Raw genomic sequence first — 15,456 nt, forward strand, 5'->3', positions numbered from 1 at the left:
TGAAAAGCAAACTTCATGCAAGGCGTAATTTAATTGTTTCCCTTCACATTTTCTGCCTCCCATTGTTGGAAGCTTAACATTTTTAGACTCCACTGAACAGCCGTTTTGTGATTCAAATGTTTTGAAGTCATCGCACACTTCCCACTGTCTTCGCGAAACCAGTGTCAGGGAATCCTATGGAGATCAGTGATGCAATTCAATCCATATTTAAGTCAGAATTTATAGCTAACTACACAATTTAAAGATATACACAACATTAGATTTTTGTAACATCAATTGCATTTTCAAATATTGTTTCTGATAACTGAATTGTTCCCAATGCAATACTGTACAAATTGTTTCAGGAATAATTATTTTAAATTAAATGCCTTTTAATTGTTATTATCATTATTATGTTAATTCTCAAAAGGTATTTTATATTTTCTGTCTTTTCGTGTGAATATTCTGACATCTCAAACAGCAATTTCCAACATGAGGAGAACACTGCCATCTGGCCTTCAATTAGTGGTAACACAAGACATTAGGGTTTAGTATTTAAACATACATCGATGAAGCAAATGGACAAAAATGTATAATTAATTTTGTTGCTGTAGAACAAATACAAGATGTGGAGCTGGGACATAGTAATAGAAATTTACATTCCTAAATAAAAAGTAATACTCAGTGCTTTCAACACTTCCACAGTGTAGTATCTTAGCAATGACACAGAGGTCACATAAAAGATTTGGGCCATGCTTTGCTTTTTCTAAGTGCCATTTCACTTCTAAATGGAACAGACTTCACAGAAAAAATACACACCAATATAAGTACAAGTAAACATACATCTTTCATACCTTTTTGGAGTTCAGATGAATATCAAGTCACAGGATCTGGCGACTTTGTGCCAATCCCAAGCACAGATAAATGAGGAAGGTTGGAGTCTGGGAGGTGGTGACTGTTGTGACCTTAGAAAAAAATATATGAATAAAATAATATACATATACATGAAACTATTGCATTTTAAATTTGTACATTTTTCCACTCAATTCCACATTTGGCACAGAACACTGATAATCTACGCATTATAGTGTATCACATTTTGAACAGCCCAAGTTTAACCATGTCGACACTCCATCCTCGCTTCTCTGCATCACAATTTCCCCCAAAATAACCTGACATCTCTGTTGGTTTGTGGCGGAAATACACTGATAACAAGCGCTGCCAGTAAATCCCGCAGAATGGCAACTTTTCTCTTTCCGCCTCGCCGAGACTTTTGAGGAGATGCCATTGCTGCCTCATTGGTTTTTCGCTGCTTCTGATTACTCCTCTCATCTTATGTAAATCCTCTTAAGTCACATGTTATTGTTTATTGCAACTGTGAAGGTTAGGTGTTCCTAAGCCCTGTGCATGTGCTTATCTCACCAGCGCACGCATCTTTGTCTCTCCAATGCGTCTTGTTTTGGTAATACACTAATGGATGGAGGAAAAGTTGTCTGGACTGATGTGGCACAGACAACCAATCCACTGCAGTCAAATGCTAATCTCTCCCAATGGCTAACAACTCCTCATGAAAGGGAGGCAGTTGCATGCTCCAGGGATATCGCTCCATTATCAAAAGCTTGCTGTATTTGGGTGAATTTAAAATACTGTGTGCAAACAATGCAACATACAGTCACGTGTCTGCAGTGCTGGCATGGGAGTAGGCTGTTTCAAAGATGGAGGCTGCAAGATTAACAAATGTAAAAAAGTAAAAATGTAGCTGGATTTTAACATTTTAAATAGACTATAATACTGTATTTGAATGAGTACTTCCATGAACTATTGTTTTTGTCTACTTTTGGCACATTTTAGGTGAATTGTTGACTCCAACTTGCCCCTGACTGAATGACAGTGAAAGGAATAGTTGTCTTCATTACCTAAGCCCAAGGACAAATACCCACAACCTGATAGGCAAAAATAATTAACTTTGTCACAATCTCCATAATATTGTTAATTGTGGCTGTAGGCTAGACTCAACACGGGTTTCCACAGGCATCTGCTGTTTCTGTGTATCAAAACGCTTAACGAACATAGTCTAATGTTGAAATTTGTGTTAGAGTTAGTTTTGAGTATAGCCTGTTCTCTGCTTAAGTGTTCAGGCTGCAAGCTTGAAGATGTTAACAGAAGGTCAATTCCCAAATTCCCAAATTCCCAAGTAGGACAGAGTTAGGAGGGAATCTTTGTCAATTGGAGATATCCCTGACTACTCCTGGGCAAAAATAATTCTCAGTTGGCAAGTAGTAGCCTAATGGTTAAGATAATGATAAAAATAAATAAATACATAAAATTAAATTAAATAAATAAAAAATAAAATAAATAAATATAATAAAAAAAAATTTAAAAAAGAAAAAAAAAATTATACACAAATCAATAAAACTTAAAAAAAATAAATAAATAAAAATAAATAAATAATAATAATAAAATAAAATAACCAAACCAAAAGGCTATTTAATTTAACACCAGAGCCCTCACAGATATTAGACTAGCACAAATAGATATGTTCAGTCATTTAAGCTACGTTAAACTTTTAGCTTTATTGTTAAAAGCCAGCTTCCTCAGGATAAGGACTGTTATGAACCATGTACCAAGAGGCGGAGCTTGAAAAGTGAACTCTCGTAAGGTCCCAGGACCCTGTGTGTCTGACTCACACTCACCCAGGCGCGCGCTCAAGCCCGCAGCAATGGCACAGCCCAGCAGGATCTTTATACAGGGAGGTAAAGTTGTAAACGAAGACTGCTCCGTAATCAGCGACGTGGTCATAGAAAATGGAAAGATTGTGGAAGTTGGTCCAAATTTGCAGATTCCAGCGGGGGCTCGGGTCATAGATGCCACTGACAAACTGGTCCTGCCCGGTGGCATCGACACGCACACGCACATGGAGCTGGCCTTCATGGGCACCAGGGCCGTGGACGACTTCCACATAGGAACCAAGGTAGAGGACCCCCCCACACTTCCGCTTAGAGGAGGATAATTGATTCCACATGTTCGAGACATGTTTTTTTTGTGTTCCTTTAGTGTTTTAGGCCTATCTGTTGTTTTCTTATTGGCTTAAACTTATAATATCATAGTACTATTTATTATATGCTTACTGTCAGCACTTTTTAAAGCACTTCAGTTGTTTTAATCTGGGTTAGGGAAGATAATTATACCTAAGATTAATTATTATCATTATTAATTAAGGAAAATATTGGGCCAAACCAACAAGAAAAAAAAAAAAAAAGTAATATGTGCAATAGCTACAATGTAACAGAAGTAAAAGTATGTCTTAGAAGTTAAAAACAATAAATCAGGGTATTCTATTTTCTGCATGTGTGTAATTTGGCAACCTCTTGTTAATCTTCAACTTTATCTCTGTGTGTTTCCTCAGGCAGCTCTGGCCGGAGGCACCACGATGATCCTGGACTTTGTCATCCCCCAGAAAGGTAAATCTCTTCTAGCGGCCTATGAGAGCTGGCGTAACACGGCTGACCCCAAAGTCTGTTGCGATTACTCACTGCATGTAGCTGTCACCTGGTGGAGTGAAGAGGTGAGCCTGCACCCTTTTACGATACAAACACTGTATCTCTCCACAATGTCACGGAGATTATTATAGACTCAAATGTGCTGTATTTGGTCCAGGTGAAGAAAGAGATGGAGACGCTGGTCAAAGAAAAAGGCGTGAACTCCTTTAAGATGTTTATGGCCTATAAGGATGTGTTCATGCTGCAGGACTCTGAGTTGTATGCTGCCTTCTCCCAGTGTAAGGAGATAGGGGCTATTGCTCAGGTGCATGCAGAGAATGGAGACCTGATTGCAGAGGTTTGTAAAAGAAAAAATGTCAGGACTGCATCACAAACTTTGTCTCCAACCTGTACAAACAAAAACAAATGTTTCTTGAGTTTTGATTTAATTCACATTTGTAGCATCAGTTATAATTCTGAACACAGACAGAGATGCAGCCTCAATGGTTGTTTATGTGGAAGTCATGACTGAAAAGGGTTGAAAACCACAGTGTTACATTTCCAGGAGACAATGACTTCGATAGTGGGTTAAATGCAATGCAGTTCCATTGGACTTGCTTTTTTGTCTGTTTTGTGAATTTAATTTCTTGTATGCATAGTGACTGTTATTACATGGACTGGTTTACGGCTGGACATCTGTTATTTATTTCTCAAGTCATATAGTTCCAGTGTATGACCTTTCCCCTTTATCATGTGTCATCAGTTTCTCCGTTTCTTGTTTGCTAAAGTAACTCTGATTTAACTCTGCAGATTTTTCTTTCCTCATGCTGTCTGGCTGTATAAAACAAGCAGTTAGTAACAATCAAGTGCAATATTGAGCTATGATGTTTAATGTTGAGCAATACACTTGTGCAAAACATCTGGTATTTGTTATCCATATACTGCACATACAATTTTTTTATAGCTAGTTTTATTTCATTGTATTTAATAACTTCTTTATTTTTATTTCTATATCTGCATTTTTTTTTTTTTACCTCATAGGGCTAGTTAAAGATGTCTTTATTATTTGCTATACCTATTCAAATTTATATTTATAGTTTGCAACACAGCATTCTACTCTTCTATGGGTATTTTAAGCTTTTTGCAGCATTTAAAACAATGTGTGAGCCAATTTATTCTTCAAAATGCCATACAATTGTCAGTATTATGCTTTCTAATGTAATTGTAAGAGATTTCCACTAGAGGGTAGTATGTGCTTAGGGTCTATGCTTGTCTATGCTGCAGAAATATAGGAAGGAGCCATAGAAAAAAAGTGTATAGTTCATGTGTGATCATCATTCAGTGTCACACATCTTACACAAGTCTTTTTTCTTTGCAGGGGGCCAAGAAAATGCTTTCATTGGGCATCACAGGACCAGAGGGACATGAGCTTTGCAGACCAGAGGAGGTGGAGGCAGAGGCTACACAGCGGGCCATCACCATCGCACATGCAGTCAACTGTCCTCTCTATGTAGTCCACGTCATGAGCAAATCTGCAGCCAAAGTTGTGTCCAATGCACGCAGAGAGGGTGAGTGTGGATGAGGAAGCAACTTTTTGATAGTCAGGTCTCCATTGGGTCCAATCAAGCACTACAGTATCAAATTGCATTTATAATATTACAAATATTCAATCAATCATTCCTTTATTTGTATGGCACTTTGCATATACATGTTGCACTACATTGTTCATATAAAAAACTACAACCCCCATTATGTATCATAGAAAAATATACTTAAAAATATTATTCATTTCAGTATTACAGTAGCTATTGCAAATAGATATGTTTTATATTCAGTAGTTTCCTAAATCAATCAATTAGTAACATTTCTTTTTTTTTTTTTTTCCCAGGGCGGGTAGTTTTTGGAGAGCCCATTGCAGCTGGTCTGGGCACAGATGGAACTCACTACTGGAACAAAGAATGGGCCCATGCAGCAGGTTTTGTGATGGGACCTCCACTCAGACCAGATCCAGGCACCCCCGGATACCTCATGGACCTGCTTGCCAAGTGAGCTCACTGCCAAGTCTACCTGATAGTTTCACTTTTTCACTGGTGAGCTGCTTATGGCACCTTGTCTAATCTTATCATGTTATCATGCGTTATCATGAAATGCTTTGGAAGAGTTGTTCTGTGTCAGCTAAAGGTGTGAGTGTAGATGATGCATTACTATACATGCTCCACACCATCTACCAACACCTGGAAAAAATAGGCAGCTCTGTCGGCACCATGATTTTTTTTTTTTTATTCTTTCTAGCGCTTTTAATATGATACAACCACATATTTTAGCAAATAAATTAATGAGTTTTAAGTTGCATAACAACACATTTTTGTTTCATTTCTAGTGATGACCTCACTGTGACTGGGACAGATAACTGCACTTTCTCAATTTGTCAAAAGGCTCTTGGCAAAGACAACTTCACAAAGATCCCAAATGGAGTGAATGGTGTTGAGGATCGCATGTCTGTCATCTGGGAGAAGGGAGTGGTAAGTTCCTCTGGCTGTCATCCATGCTACATTTTCTACTTTTTTTAAAATGGTATTTTAGAAACCAGGGACTTTGGCAGCTATACCTTTATGTAACACTAGATGGCGGTATGAACTATTTGTTGTTTGTTAACCAAAGAAACAAGGATGGTTTGTAACTTTTGACAGGAAAATGAAAGGCCTGGATTTTAGACCATTACCATTATTACTCACATAGTAGAAGCAGTTTGTCCAACACTGCTGCATGACATTACTTACAATACATTAATACATTTTACATTTAAACAGCCCCACAAAACCTTTTATGTGTTGTGATGGTTTTATCAGTGCATCTTTTATGAAATCCTATGTACATACATTTTTGCAGTATGAACTGAAATCTTTGTTAGACTCACAACTGTGGAGGTGGAAGCAGCAGATGTTGCAGTTTCTTACCATTATGTGCGAATACCTGACTGCCCCAAGGCAAGAGGATTTACTATGACCAGCAGGGCTCACAAATCAAAGTTTTTTTGTGTAGAAATGCTGTGCAGTACCCTTACTTTTAGTCTGCAAATGTTTAGCGCAGCGCTGTACTCACCACTATAGTCACTGTGTGTTTCCTTCCTTTTCAGCACAGCGGCAAAATGGATGAGAATCGATTTGTAGCTGTCACCAGCAGCAATGCAGCAAAAATTTTCAACCTTTACCCACAGAAAGGCCGGATCGCCAGAGACGCAGATGCTGATGTGGTTATTTGGGACCCTATCATGACGAGGTGAGCACCACTTGTATTAATTCAATAACCTTAGATTCAAGATTCAATAATGTGATGTCACAGACAAAAGAAACAACGAAATTACATTACAGCATCAATCAACTGATAAGTATAGTGCAAGGCTCAGTGCAGAAACTTAAACATTTACACTAATGAACACATGCAGCATGTAAAGATATCCCAGAATAAAACATATTAGAAACCAAAAAGTAGTTATTTACAGAAAGCAACTACAACTTTTATTTATTTTTTTATTGTAGCAGAAGTCGAGGTGGTAAAATACCAATTCTGCCCTCTGCTCTTATGGTTAGACTTATGGCCCAAGTGTGAGATTATGGTTAGGGCCATGAAGTAAACTGGCTCAGATTGATATGTATATATCGAGAGAATCCATCTTTAATGTTTTACCCTCATCCTTATTTCACTGCAAAGTTAAGGATGAGGGTAAAATGTGAGGTCAAGAGCCCCTTTTATAAAACAATTCAAACATACATATGAGCATAGGTGTTGTTTCCTCCAGACTGGGACTGTCAAAAGCATGAGCCAGGCTCTGGTTACAACATGACAAGTGATGTAAAACAATTGTCATTAATCCATTCTAACAAAGATATATTATTTAATCCAGAGTATCCACAGTAAAGGCCTTGTTACACTGTGTACATTTATATGGTTTGTGGCCCATGTGGGTCCTCATGTGCATATTCAAATGATCCTTGCACCCAAATGCATGCCCCACACACTGTGCATGAGTAAGGCTTGACACCAAGATGGGTGGCCATAGGGCTTTTAAGGTGAGTTCGTAATCAGAATATTGCACCGCATTCTGTTCAACTGCAAAGTTTATTCCACTGTAGGTCAAGATCAAGATCTCCTTTTAATAATCTGCCACAAATGGGACATTGCACCATGTTTATTTTCCCATGTTTTTTCTGGTGAATTCGTAACTCATTTAGTATAAAAAAGTTTTGCTACAAATTCTACATAAAAAGTTTCTTTCCCTGTCTACATTCATTTTCTCATGTTTTTTTAGGACTTTAGTACAAGAAAAGAGCTTTCCACAATGTTCGTAGCTGTAATTCTTCTCATCAGTCTGAATCAGTTTAATGAGGCAGAAATTACAATAACATGTCAGATTTTTACTACATTCATCACAGCAAAAAAGCTTCTCACCTGAGTTTTTGCTTTGGTGAACATGAAGCTGCACTTTAAACTTGAAGTACTGGGAGTAGGTTTCACATTTATAAGGCTTGTCCTTATGCTCCAAATTCCTTTTTTCCAACATCTTAAATCAGTCTGAGTTTCCAGGAGCTTCTTGAGCTCCACTGACGACTCCTGTTATTGTCCACATACTCCAGATTCTTTTTGGATAATACATATGGCATAGAGCATGTTTAGTTAAGACAACCTTGTATTTGAATAAACATCCATACACTTTGCAGGTGCCCCAGTTCTCTGAAGACACCCTTTACCCTTGTCTTTTCTTCCTGAGCTTTTTCTTAGAAGCAGCAGTTTTCCTCATCTTCTTTGTGTTGTTCTGGCTCATGAACATTGTCATCTTCACTATCTTCACTCTGAGCTTAGAGGAGAAAAGTAGTAGTGCTCATCAGTTGTTTTATTTGGACCTCCCGTTTTCTGATGTTTGTTTCCACAGTATTTTAGAAGAGGAGCAAAGATGGATAAGATCATGGAATTTTTGTATTTTTGTATTTTCCAGTTTTTTGGGTTTTTTTCTGTGTAATTCTTACCTGAGGTTGTGCCTGTCATCACATGATACTGGAGTGTTTATATCACAAGTCTCCTTGAGCTCCTTTAAAGGTAAATAATAGTTTGCTACAAAACATTTAATACAACAAATAGTAACTTGCCTTTTGCTGTAAGTAGAAATCAAACTGCCTTTTTTCATGGGACCTGAAGGCTGTGTAAAGCTCACTCTGTGTCATCCTTTCTCCTACATGTGGTACAAATCTTGCATTTACATGTGTACCACATCTTGCATTTGCCAAAAGGGCCTCAAACAGTTTGTATTGTATCATCTCTCAGTCGTCTCTGTCCCATGAAGAGACTCCTCTGTGTCCTATGTGGCCAACACTTTTTTGGGCTCACCATTTACATTTTCTCCTCTGCAGTGAAAACTAGATATGTAGAGTGTTGGTTAAATTTTAAGAAATAACAATAAAGAAAAAAATCAAACAAATTTTCTGAGGCTCCACAACAGATAAATGTTTTTTGTGTTTTTCAGTCTACATATTAATTAATTTACATTTGTGAAGGCACTGAGCGAGGGGTCAGCTATGGAAACATAAGACATTATTAAAATATATATGCAATGAGGTTCTCTTAATCTTCTTGGTTCAGGATAGGACCTATATATACAAAACTAGTCAGATCATAGGTCTTGATTTGTCTCATTACCGCCCATGGTACTGTCGTCAACATGCAAAATCGCAGATTTTGTCATTTACAAATAGTGAAGATGAGCCGCAAAAAAACTATTCTGTAGAGATTGACTTAGGGCTGTATTTTATTATGATCCAACTTTTGCTTCAACAACAAAACATCACTCTCATATTCAGCTGCAATCATCTCCACTAGTGCCAATACTTCTCAGCAACTATCGCTCTCAACATTTCTACATCAGACAGTTGTCCAAATAAGATTTTTTTCCCCTTATAGACTGTAGATTCAGGCTGAGTGCTTACTACTTGGATCTATTATGCAGCCAGCCCATTTACTTTTCAAACAGAGTAAATAATCACAACATCTTTTTACTTGCACCATCTGTTTGCTCAATGGCGTTGTACTTGCTCAGAAATTCTGCCTATTTTTTAGATCTACCTATTTTATTTTTCCTTGGCTTTTCCTTTATGTAGCTCACATTATTGAAAGGGGTTATACATTCAAATAGAAAAATGGATAGACTACCCCTCTCTATAATGTATCTTAGAGAGAGAGAGATGGACATTTTTAAGAGGGCAATTTGAGCATTAGATCCAGATAATTATCTCTATGATGCCACAACAAGGAAACAAGAGTTTCTGTGTTGACATTGTGAAAAACATCTACAATTTTTGTTTCACAGAAAGATTTCAGCAAAGACCCACCACCAGGCTGTAGATTATAATATCTTTGAGGGGATGGAGTGTCATGGTGTCCCTCTACTGACAATCTCCAGAGGAAAAGTGGTCTATGAGAATGGGACGTTGAATGTCTCTCCTGGACATGGCTCATTCATCCATAGACAACCCTTCTCTGAATTTGTCTATAAAAGGATCAGACAGAGAGAACAGGTAACGTTATGTGATATTTAAGATATTAAAGCACTCTCCCACACGTTTATGTTTTGTGTGGGAGAGTGGATAAAAGTGTGATTGAGCCATTTACTATAGCTTTTGATCAATGGCACAATGAGTGGGTGGACACCACTTCCAGGTTTTAAGATTTTAAACACTGTTGTAATATGGCTAGCATGAACTTATTTAAGAGAGTTAAATATATTGCAATACAATACAATGCAGTGTGCTACTATTTGTGAAAAAATACTGAATAACATTGCAGTTTCATTTTTATTTGAATTTAATTGGATGGGCACCATACAGATAAATGCCCCATTTAGGGTAGGCTCATTGTTGGCAAAGAACTTCATGAAAGCAACTATCACAGTCCTCACAGATATTGTTTCTCATAGTGCAACATTAGAGTGAGAAAAAGTACTAGGAGGGCAGAGCTAACAGTTTACACTGAACACTGTCCCCCCCGATGGTTCAAAATCAGGTACAGCCTATAAAGTTAAACGATAAAGTGGATGGAGATTATCTGTGGTTTAGATGGGCATAACCTGGTCAAATATCAGAGACAATCTTGCCTTTTAATATGTTTCAGTGAGAGTTTTGCCCTGTTCCCCAAGTAGTCCCATCAGTTCAAAAGTACCTCTAAATTACTGATTACAAAATGAAGCAAAGGTCTAAGCACTGCAAACTGGTCCCTCTAACCTTTCTTCTTGGCTTTATCTTCACAGGTGGGCAAACCGACAGGTGTGATCAGGGAGCCCTACCAGGGAGAAGTCATATCGCTGTAAACAAAGAACAGTCAACATAGCCACTGTGCAGGGCCGGCCCTAGCCTTCCGAGGGCCCAAAGCTAAATTTGCCCTCGGGGGCCCTTGCCAATTCAGTGCCACATATTCATATTTGACGACATTAAGACATCATCACAACCACTTATAAAAAGACTGCAAATTCTAGAGGCTCACAACAGTAATAACCGTAAGTATAACAATATAAAAACATGTAAGGAAGGGGGTCTGCCAAAGAAACTTTAAAATTCTGGAAATTTTTTTCTTGGTTTCTGGTGCATTTTAATGTGTTCCAGTGGACTAAAATGGGCTTACATTTATCAATTCTTTATGAAGAAGCCAAATGATGTACTTAAGCAAGGGTACACTTACTTCAAAATCATATCACTCGAGAAGTACAAAGTAGTGATACAAGTTAAGAGTTGTATAAGAGAAACAGCCTGGACATAACATCAGATTTATACTCATCAGATCATTTGGACTGAACATTAAATAAAAGGATTTTAGGCTCACATTATTTTTATGTTTATTTTCAGGCTTTGGATGCTGTGATTTCATGTAAATGCGCATATTAGTGAATAGGGATGCACAGATGGGGTGCCAGTACTCATACTCGTCAATGGGCTGCCGATACCAAGAGCCGATACCAGCTATATCTGTACTGCCTCTTGTTTGACGCTCATCTCTCCACAGGGCAGTGAGCTCTGGACATAAAGCTGCACATTAACTCTTCTGCACATTAAGCGCAGCTGTAATCATATATGACTGTCACATGAAATATACAAATATTTAGGACTCTAAAAGTGTTTTATAGTTCACAGAGGATATCAGCGCAGTGATTGTGTTTACCATAGTAGCATGCTAATGTTGCTAAGTGGCGCTAGCGATTATTTACTTGTACTGCATTGTAACTTATTATAATTGACAAAGAATTTGGCGACTGAATAAAGCGGGTTCAGAGCTTTTAAAAGAGGAACAGCATCTCCATATGTGTGAAAGTATAACCGTGGTAAAAGGCAACAATCACTGTTATGCTAACAGTGGCTTTTTCGCACGTTAGCAGTTAGCGCAGGGTGCAGTCTGCAAAGGAAGTGGTAAATATTAAAGCCAGATGATAACTACAATGGTTTCAGTAGATAAGATATGAATTCTAAGATGAAAAGTAGGCTATACAATAAACATCCTTTGAAATGAATTAGATTTACTACTATAATCAATCACCTGTAAAAATAATGATACGGTATTTTTACTCAGGATCGGCGAGTTCTCAAAATTAAGTACTCATTTATTTTGCAAAAAGTGGTATTGGTGCGTCCCTATATGAGCATTCACAGAGCATTCAGGAGTTGTTCACAGGTCATTCTTTCGTCCGGTACATGTACCAGAGGTTTCTGCCATAATCCAGTTGTTAATCTGACACAGGAGAAGTGACACTTTAGCTACACTCACATTATCTGATGTTTAGAGACAAAAGGACAACAACATACAGCCAGTATAATAAACAGACTCACCTGCTGTCCTCTGTTCCTCTGAGGTGTGTCCTGTCTGCAGAATTATACCCGTCCAGCGTCACTGTTTTATCTGCAGGTCCAATGGTGTAAAATGGGGATATATTTCGACTCTTCTCTGAAAAGTCCTTTCCCCAACACGATCTTCCTCTGGGCTCTTCATACATTGTCCCGCACTTTAGTTAAACTGAACTTAACTGAGTTTTATTCTTTTAGTTTGTAAAAGACCCAATCAAATGTCCCTCAGCTGCGTCAGCGCCTCCAGAGTGCACCTCGGGGGAGGGGTCCTTCACGCCGGTGTAAACACGTAGCTGTCCACACCACTGCCTGATTCAAAAACAAATGTAGGCATGGCATGTCTAGTTCATGGACATAAAACACATCTAATCGTTTAAGAGGACTGTGTAGACTAGTATAAACACCCGAGTGCCGTTTAGTTTTCAGAAAAAAATGATCCAAATATTATTTTAAATATACATGTATGGGCTCTTGGGGGCCCTCTGGTGGTCTCGGGGGCCTAGGCAGCTGCTTAGTCTGTTTATAGGCTGGGCTGGTCCTGCCACTGTGAATCTACTCCCACCCAGAGTATGGATCAAGTGTGACAAATGCTTTTCACTAATCATGTTTTAATGACATTTAGTTGACCTAAAAGGAATGGGCGAGGGAAGAATTTCTTCACTATTGAGTCAGAGATGCCAACTTCACTCTCTGTACGAAGAAATAGCACAATATTTATTTTTGCAAAGACTTCTATATGCCTGGTTAATTTAGTTTATTTTTAGGTCAGAAATTTTTACAGCGCCTTTATCGAATAATACATTTGAGACAAATGTTCAGGTCAAATCAGCACAGTTCAGTAGAAGTCATTCTGCTGCAAATTATGTCCCCAGCACACATTATGCAATCACATATTTCAACATAAGGAGTTCTCACATGCACTTAATGCATGATTTCCTTTGTTCATTTAATCCCGAAATACATTTAACTGTGGAAAAATGCAACGGTTTCAAATTTTAAATATATATAATTTATATTTTAATGCCAAGCAAAAGGGGTATTATATAATCACAATTACATTAGTATAACTGCATGTGGAAAAGAAACACTCCTGGATTAAAGAGGAATTACACTGACAAAAGCAAATTATATAAAATTATATTTTTTATTGATTATTTGAGCAGGGACAGTGCACATATCTCACAGTTGTCTTTGTGGTCTTTCAGTTATCGAGCAAGAACAATATCAACAAAGATGTCAATTTCAAGTTTTTTAGGGTGTAAAAACCTCTTTGATTGAATAACTTAACCTTCATCATATTTTTGGTCTTCAGTAATGCCTGCCAAGTGGAAAGAAGTTGGCAAAAACTCCAAGGCACTCTAATGGTTTCTTAAAATTATAAATTATTTATTTAATCTATGTTATAATGATCTTTCCTCATCAAAAACATACCTGGAGTTGTGTTTTGTTTCATTCACACATTTTTAACACACAAACCCTGAATATCTCTCAAAAAGAAAACACTCCACTGTGTTTTTAACCTCCGTACACCTTAAAATAGAATCATTTGGATGATTGCAACCCTGAAATTGCCAATCTCCAAGGTAAGAAGTAGCTGTTAACAGGGAAACATCACAAGACATCACAAGGTGGAACAAGGTGGTATGTTTTTGACGAAGTAACAACATTCCAACATGGCTTAAAGCTCACAAGAATTAATTTAATAGGACCTTTAATAGTATTGATCATGTTTCAGTGTGTTCATGCGGGTTGCATGAAGGGCATATGTGTCACCATCATTATGGAGGGGCACAGTTCATTTTCAAAAGTATGTAAACATGCATCTATTTAATATTTACCTCTCACTGACATGGTTTACTCCAAATGTTGCTTGGTTCACTGTTTTAGATTCATCTCATTAAAAGAAAGTAACAACTTGGCTTTAAAAACAAAACAAAAAATTCAAATATCAATAAAATATAAATAAATATATAAATATCAGCTTTTCAATTAAAAAAATATACAAATCCAGCTTGGTTGGAAATTTGCATAGTCAGCTGGATTGTATTTGATCCTAGTTTTTATGCATGCCCATATATGGCAAACATTCCTACATCCTGTTGTTAACGGTCTGTTGCTGTCACATGGCCACTTCCCATTGGGTGGCGATACATTCGTGTTTTGTGCCACAGGGCCAGCTGAGACGTTAATGTGAATTTATCAGGTTGGCTCTCGGGTCAGTGGTTGTGGGTGAGTCAGGGCTACTCAACCGTGTACGGCTTCCTTCCTCTTGTTTCTCATGCTGGGATTGTGTAACTAGCTGAATGAGAAATTGGACCAACTGTGGAAGTAGCAACGCGGTCATAACACAATTTGTTTCAATTATTCATCAGGGCTCAAATACTATATTTTACTGTACTTCTTCACTGATGTTGGATGTGCTAAGTTGACCCATAAAAGCATAAATGTCACATATTGCTGATTGGCTTATTACCTGAAAAATACATTAATAAAAAGCAAAAAGAAAAGTAGAAATTGTCATACCAGTTAATTCAGATTGTACTGAGACTATGGGGAAAAAAAAAAACGTGTCTATATGGGGCCACCGTAGGCCGCCTCTAAATAGCAAACAATGTTCTCTATCAGCAGCAGGGAGTGGGGACCACAGCTGACTCCTGCACTCACAATTTTCAATGAACCATTCAAATTTAATCCCACATCAGATACAAAGATTATACATATCCAGAGAGTGTATGTATGTTTCTGTAAGCTCAATGCAAGAGCAGTGGAACAAAAATGTTTTCAAAAATATACAGCATAACATAACATATTAGCAAAGGAGGAAAATAATAATGTCACAGCTGTAGAAGTGATCAGGTAGTGTACAGTCTTTAATTCTGTCGGTCTCAATGAACAGTGGATGTGACAATATAATTTATGTATTTATTTATTTTAATTTACTTCTACTACTAGTAGCTCAGTTGGTAGAGTTTGTCCACTGGGCCAAAGGTTGGTTGGTTTGAATTCCACTCTCAACTTAAACATCATTGGTTGAGAGGATATGCACTGACCCACAGGTTGGCGGTGTGATTCTAGGTCCCAAAAGTGAATGCCGTTGTCGTGTCCTTGGGCAAGACACTTAA

At 37.7% G+C, this 15,456-nt stretch overlaps 1 protein-coding gene across 1 annotated transcript; it reads left to right on the top strand.

The window, feature by feature from the left end:
- The first annotated feature begins 2,686 nt into the window (after positions 1–2,686).
- On the top strand, positions 2,687–10,821 carry dpys (dihydropyrimidinase). Its single transcript, XM_033981202.2, has 9 exons — positions 2,687–2,950; positions 3,386–3,544; positions 3,637–3,816; positions 4,837–5,026; positions 5,347–5,503; positions 5,839–5,980; positions 6,595–6,737; positions 9,817–10,024; positions 10,753–10,821. The coding sequence occupies exons 1-9, from the start codon at positions 2,699–2,701 to the stop codon at positions 10,810–10,812; spliced, it is 1,491 nt and encodes a 496-aa protein (XP_033837093.1). The 5' UTR covers positions 2,687–2,698; the 3' UTR covers positions 10,813–10,821.
- The last annotated feature ends 4,635 nt before the right edge of the window (positions 10,822–15,456 follow it).

Source organism: Periophthalmus magnuspinnatus, chromosome 16 (assembly GCF_009829125.3).
Source record: "Periophthalmus magnuspinnatus isolate fPerMag1 chromosome 16, fPerMag1.2.pri, whole genome shotgun sequence".
In the NCBI taxonomy this organism is placed as follows: domain Eukaryota; kingdom Metazoa; phylum Chordata; class Actinopteri; order Gobiiformes; family Gobiidae; genus Periophthalmus; species Periophthalmus magnuspinnatus.